The 15,000-nt window shown below is 45.8% G+C and overlaps 2 protein-coding genes across 2 annotated transcripts in view; both read left to right on the top strand.

The window, feature by feature from the left end:
- The window catches only part of afg2a (AAA ATPase AFG2A), a 91,321-nt gene extending 80,393 nt beyond the window's left edge, over positions 1-10,928 (top strand). Inside the window, exon 16 of the mRNA XM_076988167.1 lies at positions 10,624-10,928. Within this exon, the coding sequence (XP_076844282.1) occupies positions 10,624-10,803 (180 nt within the window). The 3' untranslated portion in view covers positions 10,804-10,928. The remainder of the gene's footprint in view (positions 1-10,623) is intronic.
- An 855-nt stretch (positions 10,929-11,783) lies between these two features.
- Positions 11,784-15,000, top strand: part of spry1 (sprouty homolog 1, antagonist of FGF signaling (Drosophila)) — a 3,962-nt gene continuing 745 nt past the window's right edge. Inside the window, 2 exon segments of the mRNA XM_076988159.1 lie at positions 11,784-12,612; positions 14,538-15,000. The exon segment at positions 14,538-15,000 is cut by the window's right edge and continues 465 nt beyond it. Of these exon segments, the coding sequence (XP_076844274.1) occupies positions 14,593-15,000 (408 nt within the window). The 5' untranslated portion in view covers positions 11,784-12,612; positions 14,538-14,592.

Raw genomic sequence — 15,000 nt, 5'->3', positions numbered from 1 at the left:
GATGTGCCAGGTGGTGGGAGTGGCATAGCAAGAAGGAGGGGCTTCTAACAATAGGGTGGGGTTTCTAACAAGTTCAGCACAGAGCTTTATTTAAACCACTGGGGGCTCAATTTAATTACACTTTAACTCAAGTGAGTGTGAGAGAGACAGAGGGAGAGAGAAAGAAAAAAACATTGGGATGAAAAAATACAGCTAGTGCTCATGTTTCTAGTTAAACACCTGCTGTTTGACAAAAACACCTGCAGGCATAGCATAGCCACATTGTGAGATGGGGGTGTGAGTGGGGGTGTGTGTGTGTGTGTGGAGGGGGGCATATTTGAACACTGGAGTGATGTATTGTGTAACATAGATCTGACTGGCTGAGTTTGACCCATTGTTGGGTGTTTGGGTTCGGAGTGTCTGGGTTCAGGATGTTTGGGGTTCAGGGTGTCCGAGTGTCCGAGTGTCCGAGTGTCCGAGTGTCCGAGTGTCCGTGTGTGTGTGTGTGTGTGTGTGTGTGTGTGTGTGTGTGTGTGTGTGTGTGTGTGTGTGTGTTCTAGAACCTCTCTGCTTCACTGGTTTGTGTGTGTGTGTGTTCTAGAACCTCTCTGCTTCACTGGTTTGTTACCACTTATTTGATGTACAGGTTTTGTCTCTACACAGTAGAAAGTTTTGCAGTGTGTTAGTCTTCATATAGTGAATAGTGAACAGTGATGTTTTGTAATATTTAGTGAATCATTTTGCTTCAGCAATATTGTTTTGTAGTCGTCAAATAGAAGACTAAATTGAATAATTTAAGTTAAACAGTGATTCTTTGTAGTCTTTCTTCGATCATTTTTGTTCAACAGTGATGCTATGTAGTTTTTATTGAATCATTTCCATTAAACAGTAATGGTTTGTAGTCTTTCATGAATCATTTTCATTCAGTAGAAATGCTCTATAATCTTTATTGTTTTGCTTCAACATTAATGCTGTATAGTGTTTATTGAATCATTCTGGTTCAACAGTAATACTTTAGCCATTTAGTCTTTTTCTTTAGCTTTTTTACATTGCAGTATAACTGTAGTAAATGTAGCTACATATACAGTACAGTTGGGCATGTTAGCCATGACGTTCGTGAGGGTTGTAGGAGTGTGCACATACTTTGCCAGCTCTGCAGTGCACCACTGGGTCACAACACTGGAACACAACACTGGGTCTGAACACTGGATCACAACACTGGGTCTGAACACTGGAACACAACACTGGTTTAGAACACAGGGTAATGTCTGCCGGGTCACAACACTGGGTCAGAACACAGGGTCTGAAGTGAACACTGGAACACAACACTGGGTCTGATCACTGGATCAGAACACTAGATCACAACACTGGGTCTGAACACTAGGTCACAACACTGGGTCTGAACACAGGGTCTGAACACTGGAACACAACACTGGGTCTGAACACTGGAACACAACACAGGGTGATGTCTGCCGGGTCACAACACTGGGTCAGAACGCTGCTCTGTATTTGCCCAAAGCAACCATCAAGCCACAGTGCGCTGGTGACATGTTGTCATGCCAACACAAATCTTCTCACCCTGGTGGAGATGGATGAGTTTGTATGAGTTCTGTGTAGGTTCTGTCTACTGCAGATGCACGTGTATGCATGCATGCATGGATGAGTGTGTGTGCCTGTGGCGTGATTGTGCATGCATGTACAATTATGGTTTGTATGTGTGTGCATGCATGGATAGTTGTGTGTGCGTTGTGTTTGTGTGTGTGTGTGTGTATGTGTACATGGGTGGTTGTCTGCACTTGTGTGTGTGCGCGTTGTGTGTGTGTGTGTATGTGTACATGGGTGGTTGTCTGCACTTGTGTGTGTGCGCGCATGTCGTGTGGTGTGTGTAGATATGTGTGTGTGTGGTGTGTGTAGGTGTGTATGCATGGGCGCAAGTGTGTGTGTCAGGCTGATGGATGCATAGTGCAGTTTTATAATGTAGCCATTTAAAGCCAGGGAAGACACACAAAGCACAAATAGAGGCCGCGTGTGTGTGTGTGTTTGCCTGTACGTGTGTGTGTGTGTGTGTGTGTGTGTGTGTGTGTGTGTGTGTGTGTGTGTGTGTGTGTGTGTGTGTGTGTGTGTGTGTTAGAGAGAGAAGCAGGAATCCCCCGTGGGCGCTGGAGCTGTTAGAGTAGTCCTAGCCTGCCTTTACTGTGAAGCTCTGTTAGCGAAGGAAGCTCACAGGGTGTGTGTTGTTTTAAAGGCAAAGGGTCACACTAAATGTTGATTTGATTTAGATTTCTCTTTTGTTCATTCACTTTGCATTGAAGAAAAATAAACTATTAATGCTTATATTTTTGAAATCATTCTGACTTTGCAGTTTTTCACACACCTGTCTAAAACCTTGAAGGTCATGGTCAGACCAAACACCTCAACGGCAGATAGTGGTATTATTTAGAACTGGAATCATTTGGGAATCACAGAACTGCAGTCTGTCAAACCACAGCAACTCAGCCACTAAGTGTCAAACCATATAAATTTGCAGAGCAGAGTCTCTGAGTGGTTTGGAGGGATGGTACGATTGGGGTGTTTTTCACAGGCCCCTTAGCCCCTTAGTAAAGGGAAATGTTAATGCTTCTGTATACCAAGACATTTTGGGCTGTTGTATTCTTCCAACATTGTAGTAAAAATGTGAAACTTGTTTATTATACTCATTCAATACACACATAATGATTTATTTCAAGTGTTTATTTTAATTTGATGATTATAACTGACAACTAATGAAAACCACAAATTTAGTATCTCAGAAAATTAGATTATTACTTACCAATACAAAAAAATTATTTTTAGAAATGCTGGACAACTGAAAAATATGAACATGAAAAGTATGAACACGTACAGCATTCAGTACTTAGTTGGGGCTCCATTAACCCTTTACCTTCACCTGAATCAACCTTCACCTGAATCACTGCAGCAATGCGGCGTGGTCATCAGTCTGTGGAACATTGTGGAATATTGGCACTGTGTGCAGATACCAAGTCCTGTTGGAAAATGAAATCTGCATCTCCATAAATTTGGTCAGCTGCAGGACGTATGAAGTGCTTTAAAACTTCCTGGTAAATGGCTGTGCTGACCTCAGAAAACACAGTGGACCAACACCAGTAGATGACATGACACCCCAAACCATCACTGACTGTGGAAACTTTACACTGGACCTCAAGCAACGTGGATTCTGTGCCTCTCCTCTCTTCCTCCAGACCCCGGGACTTTGATTCCCAAAGGAAATGCAAAATTTACTATCAGCAGAGAAACATCAGAGAAGCTCTCTCCACTGTTCTTGAGCTAATCTGAAGGCCACATGAAGTTTGGATGTCTGTAGAAAATTTCAGCATCCGCTGACCCAGCTCCATCAGTTTACATGTCCTACCACTTCATGGCTGAGTTGCTGTCATTCCCAAACTCTTCCATTTCCTTATAATACAGCTGACAGTTGACTGTGGAATATTTAGGAGCGAGGAAATGTGTGTGTGTGTGTGTGTGTGTGTGTGTGTGTGTGTGTGTGTGTGTGTGTGTGTGTGTGTGTGTGTGTGTGTGTGTGTGTGTGTGTGTGTGTGTGTGTGTGTGTGTGTGTGAGAGAGAGAGAGAGAGAGGTATTGGGTACTGAGTGTATGTGTTGGTGTACAATGGGGCATATTTTGTGTGTTTATTATTGGGGTAGTGCTCTGGGTGTGTGTGTGTGTGTACAAGCATACAAACACACACACACACACACATACAAGCATATACACACACACATATGTATGAGCATACACACAAACACATGTACGAGCATACACACACACACACACACACACACACACATACGAGTATACACACACACACACACGCATCCATTTGCAGTTCTTCTGGATTTGATTGTTTTTGTGTTACTACTGACAGATGATTTAATCATGTGATTGATTGGTACCCCATACGAGTCATTATACATACACAGTGTTTAGTCCCACTATAAGCATGATATCCACACAGCGGAGAGGAGAGGAGGGTTCAGACCAACATCTGTAGGACACCTGTCGCTCGGAGCCACACTCCAGTTGCTGAGGACCACGTTTGATTCCATGTTGCCATTTGGTAGGACCAGCATTAGCATTCTTGGCTAAGGACTTGTTTATCATTGCTCTGATCAGCCTTCCAAACAAATGCCAGACACGCTCCCACACACACACACACACACACACACGCACACACACACACACACACACACACACACACACACACACACACACACACACACACACACACACACACACATCCGTCTCTGTACTTTGGCTCTGCCACTTTCAGCAGTTTCAATCTGTTTGGTAGTTTTGCCTCTGCACCAAGTTCTGGAACATCTGCCAATGATGAGCAGTCACATGGGGCGGAGCCAATGTCAGGGGGAGGAGCTGTAGTGTTAGTGTTAGGCTGTTCAGAGTTGTAGTGTTAGGCTGTTCAGAGTTGTAGTGTTAATGTTGGGCTGTTTAGAGCTGTAGTGTTAGGCTGTTCAGAGCTGTAGTGTTAATGTTAGGCTGTTCAGAGCTGTAGTGTTAGTGTTAGGCTGTTCAGAGCTGTAGTGTTAGTGTTAGGTTGTTCAGAGCTGTAGTGTTAGTGTTGGGTTGTTCAGAGCTGTAGTGTTAGTGTTGGGCTGTTCAGAGCTGTAGTGTTAGGCTGTTCAGAGCTGTAGTGTTAATGTTAAGCTGTTTAGAGCTGTAGTATTACTGTGAGACTGTTCAGAGCTGTAGAGTTAATGTTAGGCTGTTCAGAGCTGTAGTGTTAGTGTGAGACTGTTCAGAGCTGTAGAGTTAATGTTAGGCTGTTCAGAGCTGTAGTGTTAGTGTGAGACTGTTCAGAGCTGTAGTGTTAGTGTTAGGCTGTTCAGGGCTGTAGTGTTAGTGTGAGACTGTTCAGAGCTGTAGTGTTGGGCTGATCAGAGCTGTAGAGTTAGTGTGAGACTGTTCAGAGCTGTAGTGTTAGTGTTAGGCTGTTCAGAGCTGTAGAGTTAGTGTGAGACTGTTCAGAGCTGTAGTGTTAGTGTTAGGCTGTTCAGAGCTGTAGTGTTAGTGTTAGGCTGTTCAGAGCTGTAGTGTTAGTGTTAGGTTGTTCAGAGCTGTAGTGTTAGTGTTGGGTTGTTCAGAGCTGTAGTGTTAGTGTTGGGCTGTTCAGAGCTGTAGTGTTAGGCTGTTCAGAGCTGTAGTGTTAATGTTAAGCTGTTTAGAGCTGTAGTATTACTGTGAGACTGTTCAGAGCTGTAGAGTTAATGTTAGGCTGTTCAGAGCTGTAGTGTTAGTGTGAGACTGTTCAGAGCTGTAGAGTTAATGTTAGGCTGTTCAGAGCTGTAGTGTTAGTGTGAGACTGTTCAGAGCTGTAGTGTTAGTGTTAGGCTGTTCAGAGCTGTAGTGTTGGTGTGAGACTGTTCAGAGCTGTAGTGTTGGGCTGATCAGAGCTGTAGAGTTAGTGTGAGACTGTTCAGAGCTGTAGTGTTAGTGTTAGGCTGTTCAGAGCTGTAGAGTGGTTAGTAGGGAGGAACACAACAACAGGAAGAAGAACGTGAGGATGGATGTGTGTGGGTGGGCACAGTGTGTGCAGGTAGGTGTGTGTGTGTGTGTGTGTGTGTGTGTGTGTGTGTGTGTAGGATATGGCCACATTACCAAAGCTGCTATGTGTGTGCCAGCTATCACTGCAGCTCTCAAAATACACACACACCTCATGACTCTATCCCCTATCCTCCACACACACACACCAAACACATCCCCTCTACACACACACATCCACCTCCACACACACACACACACCCTCTACACACACACATCCACCTCCACACACACATACACACACACACACACACACACACCCTCCACACACACACATCCACCTCCACATTTACATTTATGGCATTTGGCAGACGCCCTTATCCAGAGCGACTTACATTTTTATCCCCTTTTTTTTTTTTATACAAGTGAGCGATTGAGGGTTAAGGGCTTTGCTCAGGGGCACCTCAGTCATGGCCTCAGGTCTGGGAATCGAACCCACGACCCTCCGGTCACAAGATCAGTTTCCTAACCACCAGGCCATGACTGCCCTTGCGCGCGCACACGCACGCACGCGCACGCACGCACGCACGCACGCACGCACGCACGCACGCACGCACACACACACACACACACACACACACACACACACACACACACACACACACACAAAACCCCCCTCCACACACACACACCTCCTCCTCCCTGAACAAGAGTTGTTTTTTGATTGGCTCACCTGAATGGGAGTTGTAATGTGAATGTCTACCCTGAGCAGGAGTTGTTTCTTGAATGACATAACCCAGAACTGGAGTGGTTTTATGACAGCCTACCCTGAATGGTAGTTGAGTTCATAAATGACATTACCTTCAGCGAGATCACCCTGAACAGGAGGACACTCAAGATTTGTGCATGCACAAACACATGCCAACATAATAAGACATCGAAAACCTGTCCAGGCTGATCTCCTAACAGGATCTGTGATCTCCTAACAGGATCTGTGATGGATTGTGTTTCTGTAGTAATAATAATAATCTTTATTTGTATAGCACCTTTCATACATACATGCAAATCAAAGTGCTTTACAGAATAAATAAAAAAGAAACATTAAAAGGTAGCAAAGATAAGAAGACAAAAAGAAAATATTAAAAGAAATTAAAGATACAAAGGAAACACACAATAAAATAATGTAATAAAGTGACAAATTATAAAATAATAGACAACATAATGTAATAAAGTAAATAAGATAATGGATAAAATAATGGAATAAATAGATGGATAAAAATAACAGAGTTAGAGTTTCTTAACTAAAAGAAGATCTAAACAGGAAGGTTTTGAGACTCTTCTTGAATCTGTGCAGGGATGAAATGCCTCTGAGCTCTTCAGGAAGAGAGTTCCAGAGCTTTGGGCCATAGTGGCTAAAAGCACCCTCGCCAATCTTTAATCGGCTTTTAGGAATCACCAGTAGATTACTGTTTGAAGACCTGAGAGACCTGACTGGAACATATTTAACCATCATTTCACAATGATGTGAAATGGAGCAAGATCATGAAGACATTTAAAATTCATCACTAGAACCTTAAAATCTATTTTAAAGCTGACAGGTAACCAGTGGAGTGCAGGTGTAATATGATTTATCTTTCTCCTGTGGGTCAGAACCCTGAACTCGCTGTAGGTGAGAAATAGAGCTCTTTGGAAGAGCAGATAGAACAGTGTTACAATAATCTAGCCTTGATGTGATAAATGCAGTTTTTCACTGTCAGCAGGAGAGAGCATATTTCGGACCTTAGTGATGTTTCGAAAGTGAAAATAAGCTGTCTTGCATGTAGTCATAATGTGTGATTTGAAGCTGAGCTCATTATCAAAGATGACGCCCACATTCTTAACACATTATTCAGATTCATTTGATTTAAATAAGTTTGGACATCATTCCTTTGTGAATCACTACCAAGAACAAGAACCTCTGTCTTCTCTTTATTTAATTGCAGAAAATTGTCAGACACCCATGTCTGTATATCATCTATTCAGTCAAACAGTTGAGTGTCATCTGCATATTAATGATAGCTAATACCATGTTTGTTAATGATATGTGGTAACGGAAGCTTATATAGGTTGAACAGTAACGGCCCAAGAATTGATCCTTGGGGGATGCCACAAATAATTTTTTGATGTGTGGAGGTACCTATTGCAACATAGTAATCACACCCAGTTAGATTCGATCTAAACCAGTCTAAGACTAAGCCGATAAGGCCTACCCAGCTCTGTAGTCGATCAAGAAGTATTTCATGATCAACAGTGTCAAAAGTGGCGCTTAAATCTAGCAGAAAAAGGACTGAGAGTTTGCCTGCATCCTTATTCAATCTCAGGTCATTTACTACCTTAACTAGTGCTGTTTGAGTGTTGCGGAGAACTCTGAAACCAGACTGAAAAGTGTCATTTAAATGATTTACTTTGACATAATCATTCAACTTGACACAACTTTTTTAATTATTTTGCTAAGAAAAGAAAGGTTAAATATAGGTCGATAATTATTGAGAATTGTGGGATCAAGATTTGTGTTCTTTAATAGTGGTTTAACCACTGCAGTTTTAGGAATGTTAGGGAATTCTCCCAGTTGCAAAGACTAATGAATGTTCATATGGATCGTCTAGTGTTAACGTATGTTCAGTTTTGTTTGGTTTCTGGTCATGTCTTTCTTAAGTGATTAATCTTCAGCTGTTTGGGCCTCAGCTGTTGTGTTGGATCCACAGTGCTACCTTTGTTTATTATTCATTTATTAAGTAATGATTTGTTAAATAATTTTCATTTTTTTTTTATTTTAGCCTCCTGGCTTTTAGATACGTGTTTGTTCAAGCAGCACCTATAACACCTCCACCATCTCAGATGCCAATTTGCACTTCCTGAAGAACTGAAAGAGATCCAAGCCCACCGTGGCTTTTGTGAACCATACTCATTTAAATATCAAACCATACTCATTTAAATATGAAACCATACTCATTTAAATATCAAGCCTTACTCATTTAAATATCAAGCCTTACTCATTTAAATAGCACCATGCTAATGCATGTGCTCTTTTCTGCACTTTCTCTTTGAGACCTTGGACATGTTTTGGCTGCGATAAGGAGGAACAAGCTTCACGTGCGTTTCCCAGAGGTGCCCTGTTCCCTTGCTGCACGTGTGCTGGGTCAGGCGGTGCTGGGAGCCTCCACCTGAATGGAGCCGTTTGTGGAGCTGGCCTCCTCTCAGGAGAACTGCTCCTTCCTCCGCCTTCCGCTGGCCCAGAGGGGCTCAGCCCATAAGGAGCCTCACCTACGCGCTAGCACAACATGTCCTGTGTCTTGCCCCACCTGCCCCGAGATGGGTGAAGGCCAGAGCAGCCAAGCGTTTCTCCAACACCCATTACTGGAAAACGCGCCATTGAGTGAGGTCTAATTGTGGCAGCAGGTAAATTTGGCATATTTGTGTTAATTACACGTTGTTCAACTGAGACCTTGTGTATTCCTGCTCTCCCTGTAGTGTGGATCTGTGCAATAATATCTGTGGGTAATAAGATGAGCCTATGAAGCCGTACAACGGTGCCCCCTCTGAGGGTTCTGTGAGGGTTCTGACGGCTCTTTGGAGGTTTTGAATGTTGCTTCAGCACCTTTTGAACAGTTTCAGCTGCCACTCTTCTGTTAATGTGCCTTGAAAGTGCAAACACTGCATTCTGTTTGATATCCTAGAAACATGGCAACATGAACACACACACATTCTCACTCTTTTTTTATTCTCCCACGATTATGCAATCAGGCTTGCCGTGCTAGCATTGACCTCAGGCAACACACAAGACCTCACACACACACACACACACACACACACACACACACTTTGGGCATGAGTCATATCCGAAAGTGTGTGAAGGGAGGAAGAGCAAACACATCCTCCACCTGCTGCTGCCAATTGGTGTACTCCAGGCACCCTCACACACCCACATTCACCCTCACACACCCACACAAGCCCACATTCACCCTCACACCCCCACTTTCACCCTCACACACCCACACACACCCACATTCACCCTCACACACTTCACTCAACCACATTCACCCTCACACACCCTCACACACCCACATTCACCCTCACACACCTCACTCGACCACATTCACCCTCACACACCCACATTCACCCTCACACACCTCACTCGACCACATTCACCCTCACACACCCACATTCACCCTCACACACCTCACTCGACCACATTCACCCTCACACACCCACATTCACCCTCACACACCTCACTCGACCACATTCACCCTCACACACCCACATTTACCCTCACACACCTCACTCGACCACATTCACCCTCACACACCCACATTTACCCTCACACACCCTCACTCGACCACATTCACCCTCATTCACGGAACACGGGTGAGACTCCTCTGCTCAGCCACTTTTTTAGCGTCTTCTGTCTAAAAACCGAGGCTTCTGAGGGCAAGTCCCCACAAAACACCCACCCAGGAGCAGCTCCAACTCTGAGGGATACAAATAGTTACCTGTAATTACTAGAAATGATTTTGTTTTGCCCTCCTTGTGCTGTGGAGGGAGACATGCACGTTTGCCATTCAATGACTGAAGGTTGTGCTAATTTGTGGTCGTGGCGCTGTGCCAGGCCACCAGCCCCCGCGCCTGCTTTAGGAACAGCGTTTGTGGCTGAGAGGGGCCGATACTGGGCTCAGTGGGCTCGGGGTGCATGGTGGAAGCCCGGTGATGGGACCGTTAAGGTAATCTAGGTGATTAGACTGTAGGTTAATTAGCTGTAAATGTTGTCTGGTGAAGTTTAGTTCTGGTCTTTCCAAACGCGGTCTACCATATTTACAGTGTTACTGTGCTGTATTGTAAAGCTCTTTCCCCTGATCAGAAGATAAAAGAATGAAACAGCGGTGTCAACGTATATAAAAACCAAATGTGCTCCTTTCTTGTGAAAACATCTCTCAACCTCTCGATTCCTCTGTCTCCCTTATAATAATCTCAGTCTCACTCAATCCCTGTGACTCTAGATCTCTCTGGATCTCTCTGTCCTGTTGCTGCTCTCTGACGTGTGTGTGTCTGTGTCCAGATTGCGGCGGTGTGTCGAGAGGCGGGCCTGCAGGCCCTGCAGGAGAACATCCAGGCAGACACCATCAGCCAGCACCACTTTGAGGCGGCGTTGTCCCTGGTGACGCCACGTGTACCACACTCCCTCATCCAGTCCTACCTGAAGTACCAGCAACAGCACAACGCAGGGGTCGTCCACTGACACTGTGTGTGTGTGTGTGTGTTACCCCTGCACCCCAACTCTGAGAGACAAGTCAAGACAGAAGAGTCTGACCTGGGCAATTTGGAACTTTGTCTTCTCAGAGTCCTGCATCAGTAAATAAAAGAATATCCACCAAAACAAAACACCTGGGCTTTTTTTCTTACTTTCTGATCACATTGTCATTTAATTATTTATGTGCTTGAAGAAACATATCAAGGCCCCTTGAAGTAATTCTGCCTCAGATGAATTACATGTTGTAAAAGTTTTATTTGATCACAGGCTGGGGCTGTTATAAGCCTCGTCTGCTTTATTCATTGGTTATATGCTGATCCTAGAGCCTGCATCAAAGCAGTTTTAACACTGCCCATATTATATAATTCAGTAGACAAAGAAAGCCATAAAAGGCAATGTGACGTTTTGCTTACCAGAAATCTTTACTCTCAAATCTTTGTTCGATGTTTATTGGTAATGTGTATTAGTTAAAGGGTGAAAAGATGATTGGATAAAGGGAAATGGGAGTATAAGTTCTTTATCTGTTTGCGTGTTGATCGCACGCAGACCTTGGCTGCTGTTTTTTCGTGTAAAATCATGTTGTTCCACAACATAAATGCACAAATCCTCCGACACAGGACCGTGTTTAACGCCTCGGGCTCATCGAAGCGGAGCTGAAGCTCCCGTTCAGACGCTGCGTGGTCGCAGCTGTAGGGTTTTCCATCTGAATAGGATAAATTGACTTTGTGTTGAACTTCCCTTTCTGATGATCCGGATGTGGCGCATCCGCGACGCCGCAGCTCGCGCATCCAGAGCGGGGGGGGGGAGGGGGCCCGTTCTGCCGCACGCGCACGGAGCCCCTCGCGCTGTTAAGGTCGCACCACACTGTTGGTTATCCTCGTCGCACCGAAAAGTAGTTTTGGTGTTTTTATTCTTATTTATTTATCTGCACTGCTGCTAAATTTAAGAGTGGAGAGCTCATTCGTTTGTCGAAGAAGCCGGTGTCGAGAACAACGATGACAGAAACGGTCAGTTCAAATCAAAGCGTAAGTTTGCGACACATCCCCGATACGAGCCGAAGACGTGACATTTAGAGGACAATAATGATGGGGTGTATCAATAGTTATCGGGGGTATCAACAGGCCTCTATTCAGGCAAAGCGGAAACGACCCCGAGTTTACTGCGTCGTTAAAATCGATCCACCTTAAGCGCTGCACGCACCTCTCGCCCCGCCCACCACATCTGCCCAATGAATTAAGAGCGGATGCGGTGTATCCTGTTGCAGGGCGGTGACTGGCCAATGGGAGCGGGTCGCGCGCACTAGACCCTGCGCTCCATTCATTTAGTGTCGGACTCGCAGCGCGGACGAGCGAGCGAGCGAGCGAGCGTGCGGGAGCAGCAGCGCGGCGGAAAACGACTAGCGATCAGAACCCGAACACGGACGGACTAACCGGACCCGGGAGAGACTAACGCGTGTGGGGACGAGATAGGAGGATTTAACGCGAATGTGTCCTCCTTCTTGGACTAAACGAGGGTCTTTCTATCTCGCTATCTCTCTCTCTCTCCCTCTCTCTCTCTTTCTCTCTCAGATTTGAGGTCTTGTTCAGTCTTCACTCGTCACTCGTGGATTTAACAGTTTTGGGGGGTGAATGATCACTCGGAGCTGCAGTACGGAATAGCCGAAGAACTTTCACCGTGTGTGGATGTACTACCGTCTCCATGAGCGGTGTATGGGACAGTAAACTGGGTTTTCTCCGTTCTGGGTGGATGTTGAGCAGCTCGACTGATGGAGGCGCCGTTACGGGTGGATGTGTGTAGGTGCGTATTGGGTCACGCCGTGTAAATCGACGGCTGATTAATTTTATTCTTTATACCACATAAATATGTTCGTGCGTATTTAATCTGTCCTGCTGCACCCAGAACCAGTGCGTTTGGTTTATTGAGGAGAATAAAAGCGAGAGACAGACAGACAGACAAACAGACACAGAGAGAGAGACGTTGCCTCGGGCCGATCTGGGTTACAGGCGCAGTGAAGCTGGACGTATTGGGGAAGATGGACGATAAATCTGCGTTTTCTAGTTAAGCGATTTTTTTTTGCGGACCCAGTGTAGGAGCGGACAGAACCGGTGGCGAGTTTGATTGCCAGGGTCCTGCTCCCCTGCGCTGAGTACCACACACCCTCCCCCAGACGCCTTGTTTTCATTCATAAGTTCCCCCCCTCCTCTGCGGCTCGTCCTGTGTTGATTCATGGATCCACCAGTCGCCGCTACAGAACTGAACCCGCTCCCCAGAACTGAACCCGCTCCCCAGAACTGAACCCGCTCCCCAGAACTGAACCCGTTCTCCAGAACTTAACCCGTTCTCCAGAACTTAACCAGCTCCCCAGAACTTAACCCGTTCTCCAGAACTTAACCAGCTCCCCAGAACTTAACCCGTTCTCCAGAACTTAACCAGCTCCCCAGAACTTAACCCGTTCCTCAGAACTTAACCAGCTCCCCAGAACTTAACCCGTTCTCCAGAACTTAACCAGCTCCCCAGAACTTAACCCGTTCTCCAGAACTTAACCAGCTCCCCAGAACTTAACCCACTCCTGGACACGCATCTCCCACAACAGCCACTCAAGCCAGTGGAGCTGCCTGTCCCAGCAACGTTTGTCTGCAAGAAGAGCTCACTGCTGTCCTGCCATATAGAGAATGTCCAGCATTTAGTCATTTAGTTCCCCTGAATACGGCATGACAAAGGTGGTTTTATAATCATCGTGCTTTCACGTCTAAATTCAAAACGGTTCGTGGTTTGTTTTTTTTTTTTGCTTTGTTGATGGCACGCTTAATTAATTTCATCCGTGTTGCCAGTATGATTGAGTTCAGAAAGCGTTTTTCGCCTACTGCATTTAAAGTGTGCAGAGTAGGTAATTGGCCCTTGTTTAGTTACTTATTTGCATCTCGTGTGTTTTCGTAAATTTCTTAAAATACCAACACTGATGCATTTAATTCACAGTTTATTTAATTGTACAGGAACAATTATTTTGTATAAAAGTCATTTTAAACTGCCTTCCCTTGCACCACGTTTTGTATTTACGTTGTTCGTGCGTGCTACTACTTCAATGACAAAACATCTTCATTTAGACTGTGGATTCCTCTAGCAATAAAGTCTTCCGTTTGGGGGGAGCAGGGCTGCGCGCATCGGCCCCGCACCCTGTCACCGTTTGTGTGCGCGCATCTGCATTGTTAACCAGCCATACACATGCAGATCGGGACGGGAAGTATTTGTACCTTAGTTCAGCTGCGTGCGTATTGAGGACGGTACAAAGCCTCGTTAATAGTCAACCTTCTCCGCACTCCGGGGGTTAAACGGGGCCCTCAATGAAAGTAAAAGGGCTCGAATGGGAAATTTGTCGGACGGGAGATTTCAGACGCTCACGGAGTCCGTTGTATTTCTTTGTTTTGTTTTTTTTTTCTCTTTTCTTCAAACAGCGTTTTTTGCCAGACCCTAATTTGCGTGCACGTGGACTGTTTGGTGAGGCTTGTGGAGTTGGATTCAGAGCGTTTGTGGATAGACGCAGTAGTGAATGATAATAGGAAACTACCCATATGAATTATGTCCTCGCGCTTAATTAACCACTGGTAAACAACGTGATGCGAGACAGACCGCTGATCTTTCTTAAATTTCTGTGCTTGTGCTCTGCGAGATTAATGCAGGAGTCAGTGGTTACTAACAAGTATTCCCGTCCATTTTGTTCTCAGGTTGTCCAATGAGCCTGGAGTCTGTGGTTCGACAGGGAGTTGCTGATCAGGTCAGATGGATCGTGGTGCTCACCGCGGAGGAGTGGGGTCAGTGGTGCTGATCCGGGAGCCGGTGTTGGGCGAGCGGCTGGACCTGGAGCTGCCGGCGGGGACCATCCTCTCCCTGGAGCAGATCCGCTCCATCCGCTCCTCCAACGAGTACACAGAGGGTCCGGCGGCACGGCGGGCCGGGTCTGCCCCGGGCGCTCCCCCGCGCACGTCCGCGCCCCCCACCAAGCATGAGAGAACTCACGAGGTGATCCTCGTCAACAACAACAACTACGAGGCGCGGTGTCCACGCCCGCCAGCCCTCAGCCGCTCCACCAGTATGGGCAGCTCGGGCAGCTCGGGAAGCGCCTCGTCCGAGCAGGGCCTGCTGGTGCAGTCTCCACCCTCGCGCCCTGCCCACCACCACCACCACCGG

This window comes from Brachyhypopomus gauderio, chromosome 2, assembly GCF_052324685.1.
Source record: "Brachyhypopomus gauderio isolate BG-103 chromosome 2, BGAUD_0.2, whole genome shotgun sequence".
NCBI classification, from domain to species: Eukaryota; Metazoa; Chordata; class Actinopteri; order Gymnotiformes; family Hypopomidae; genus Brachyhypopomus; species Brachyhypopomus gauderio.
The sequence above is the reverse complement of the archived record's forward strand: the minus strand, read 5'-3'. Positions and strand labels throughout refer to the sequence as shown.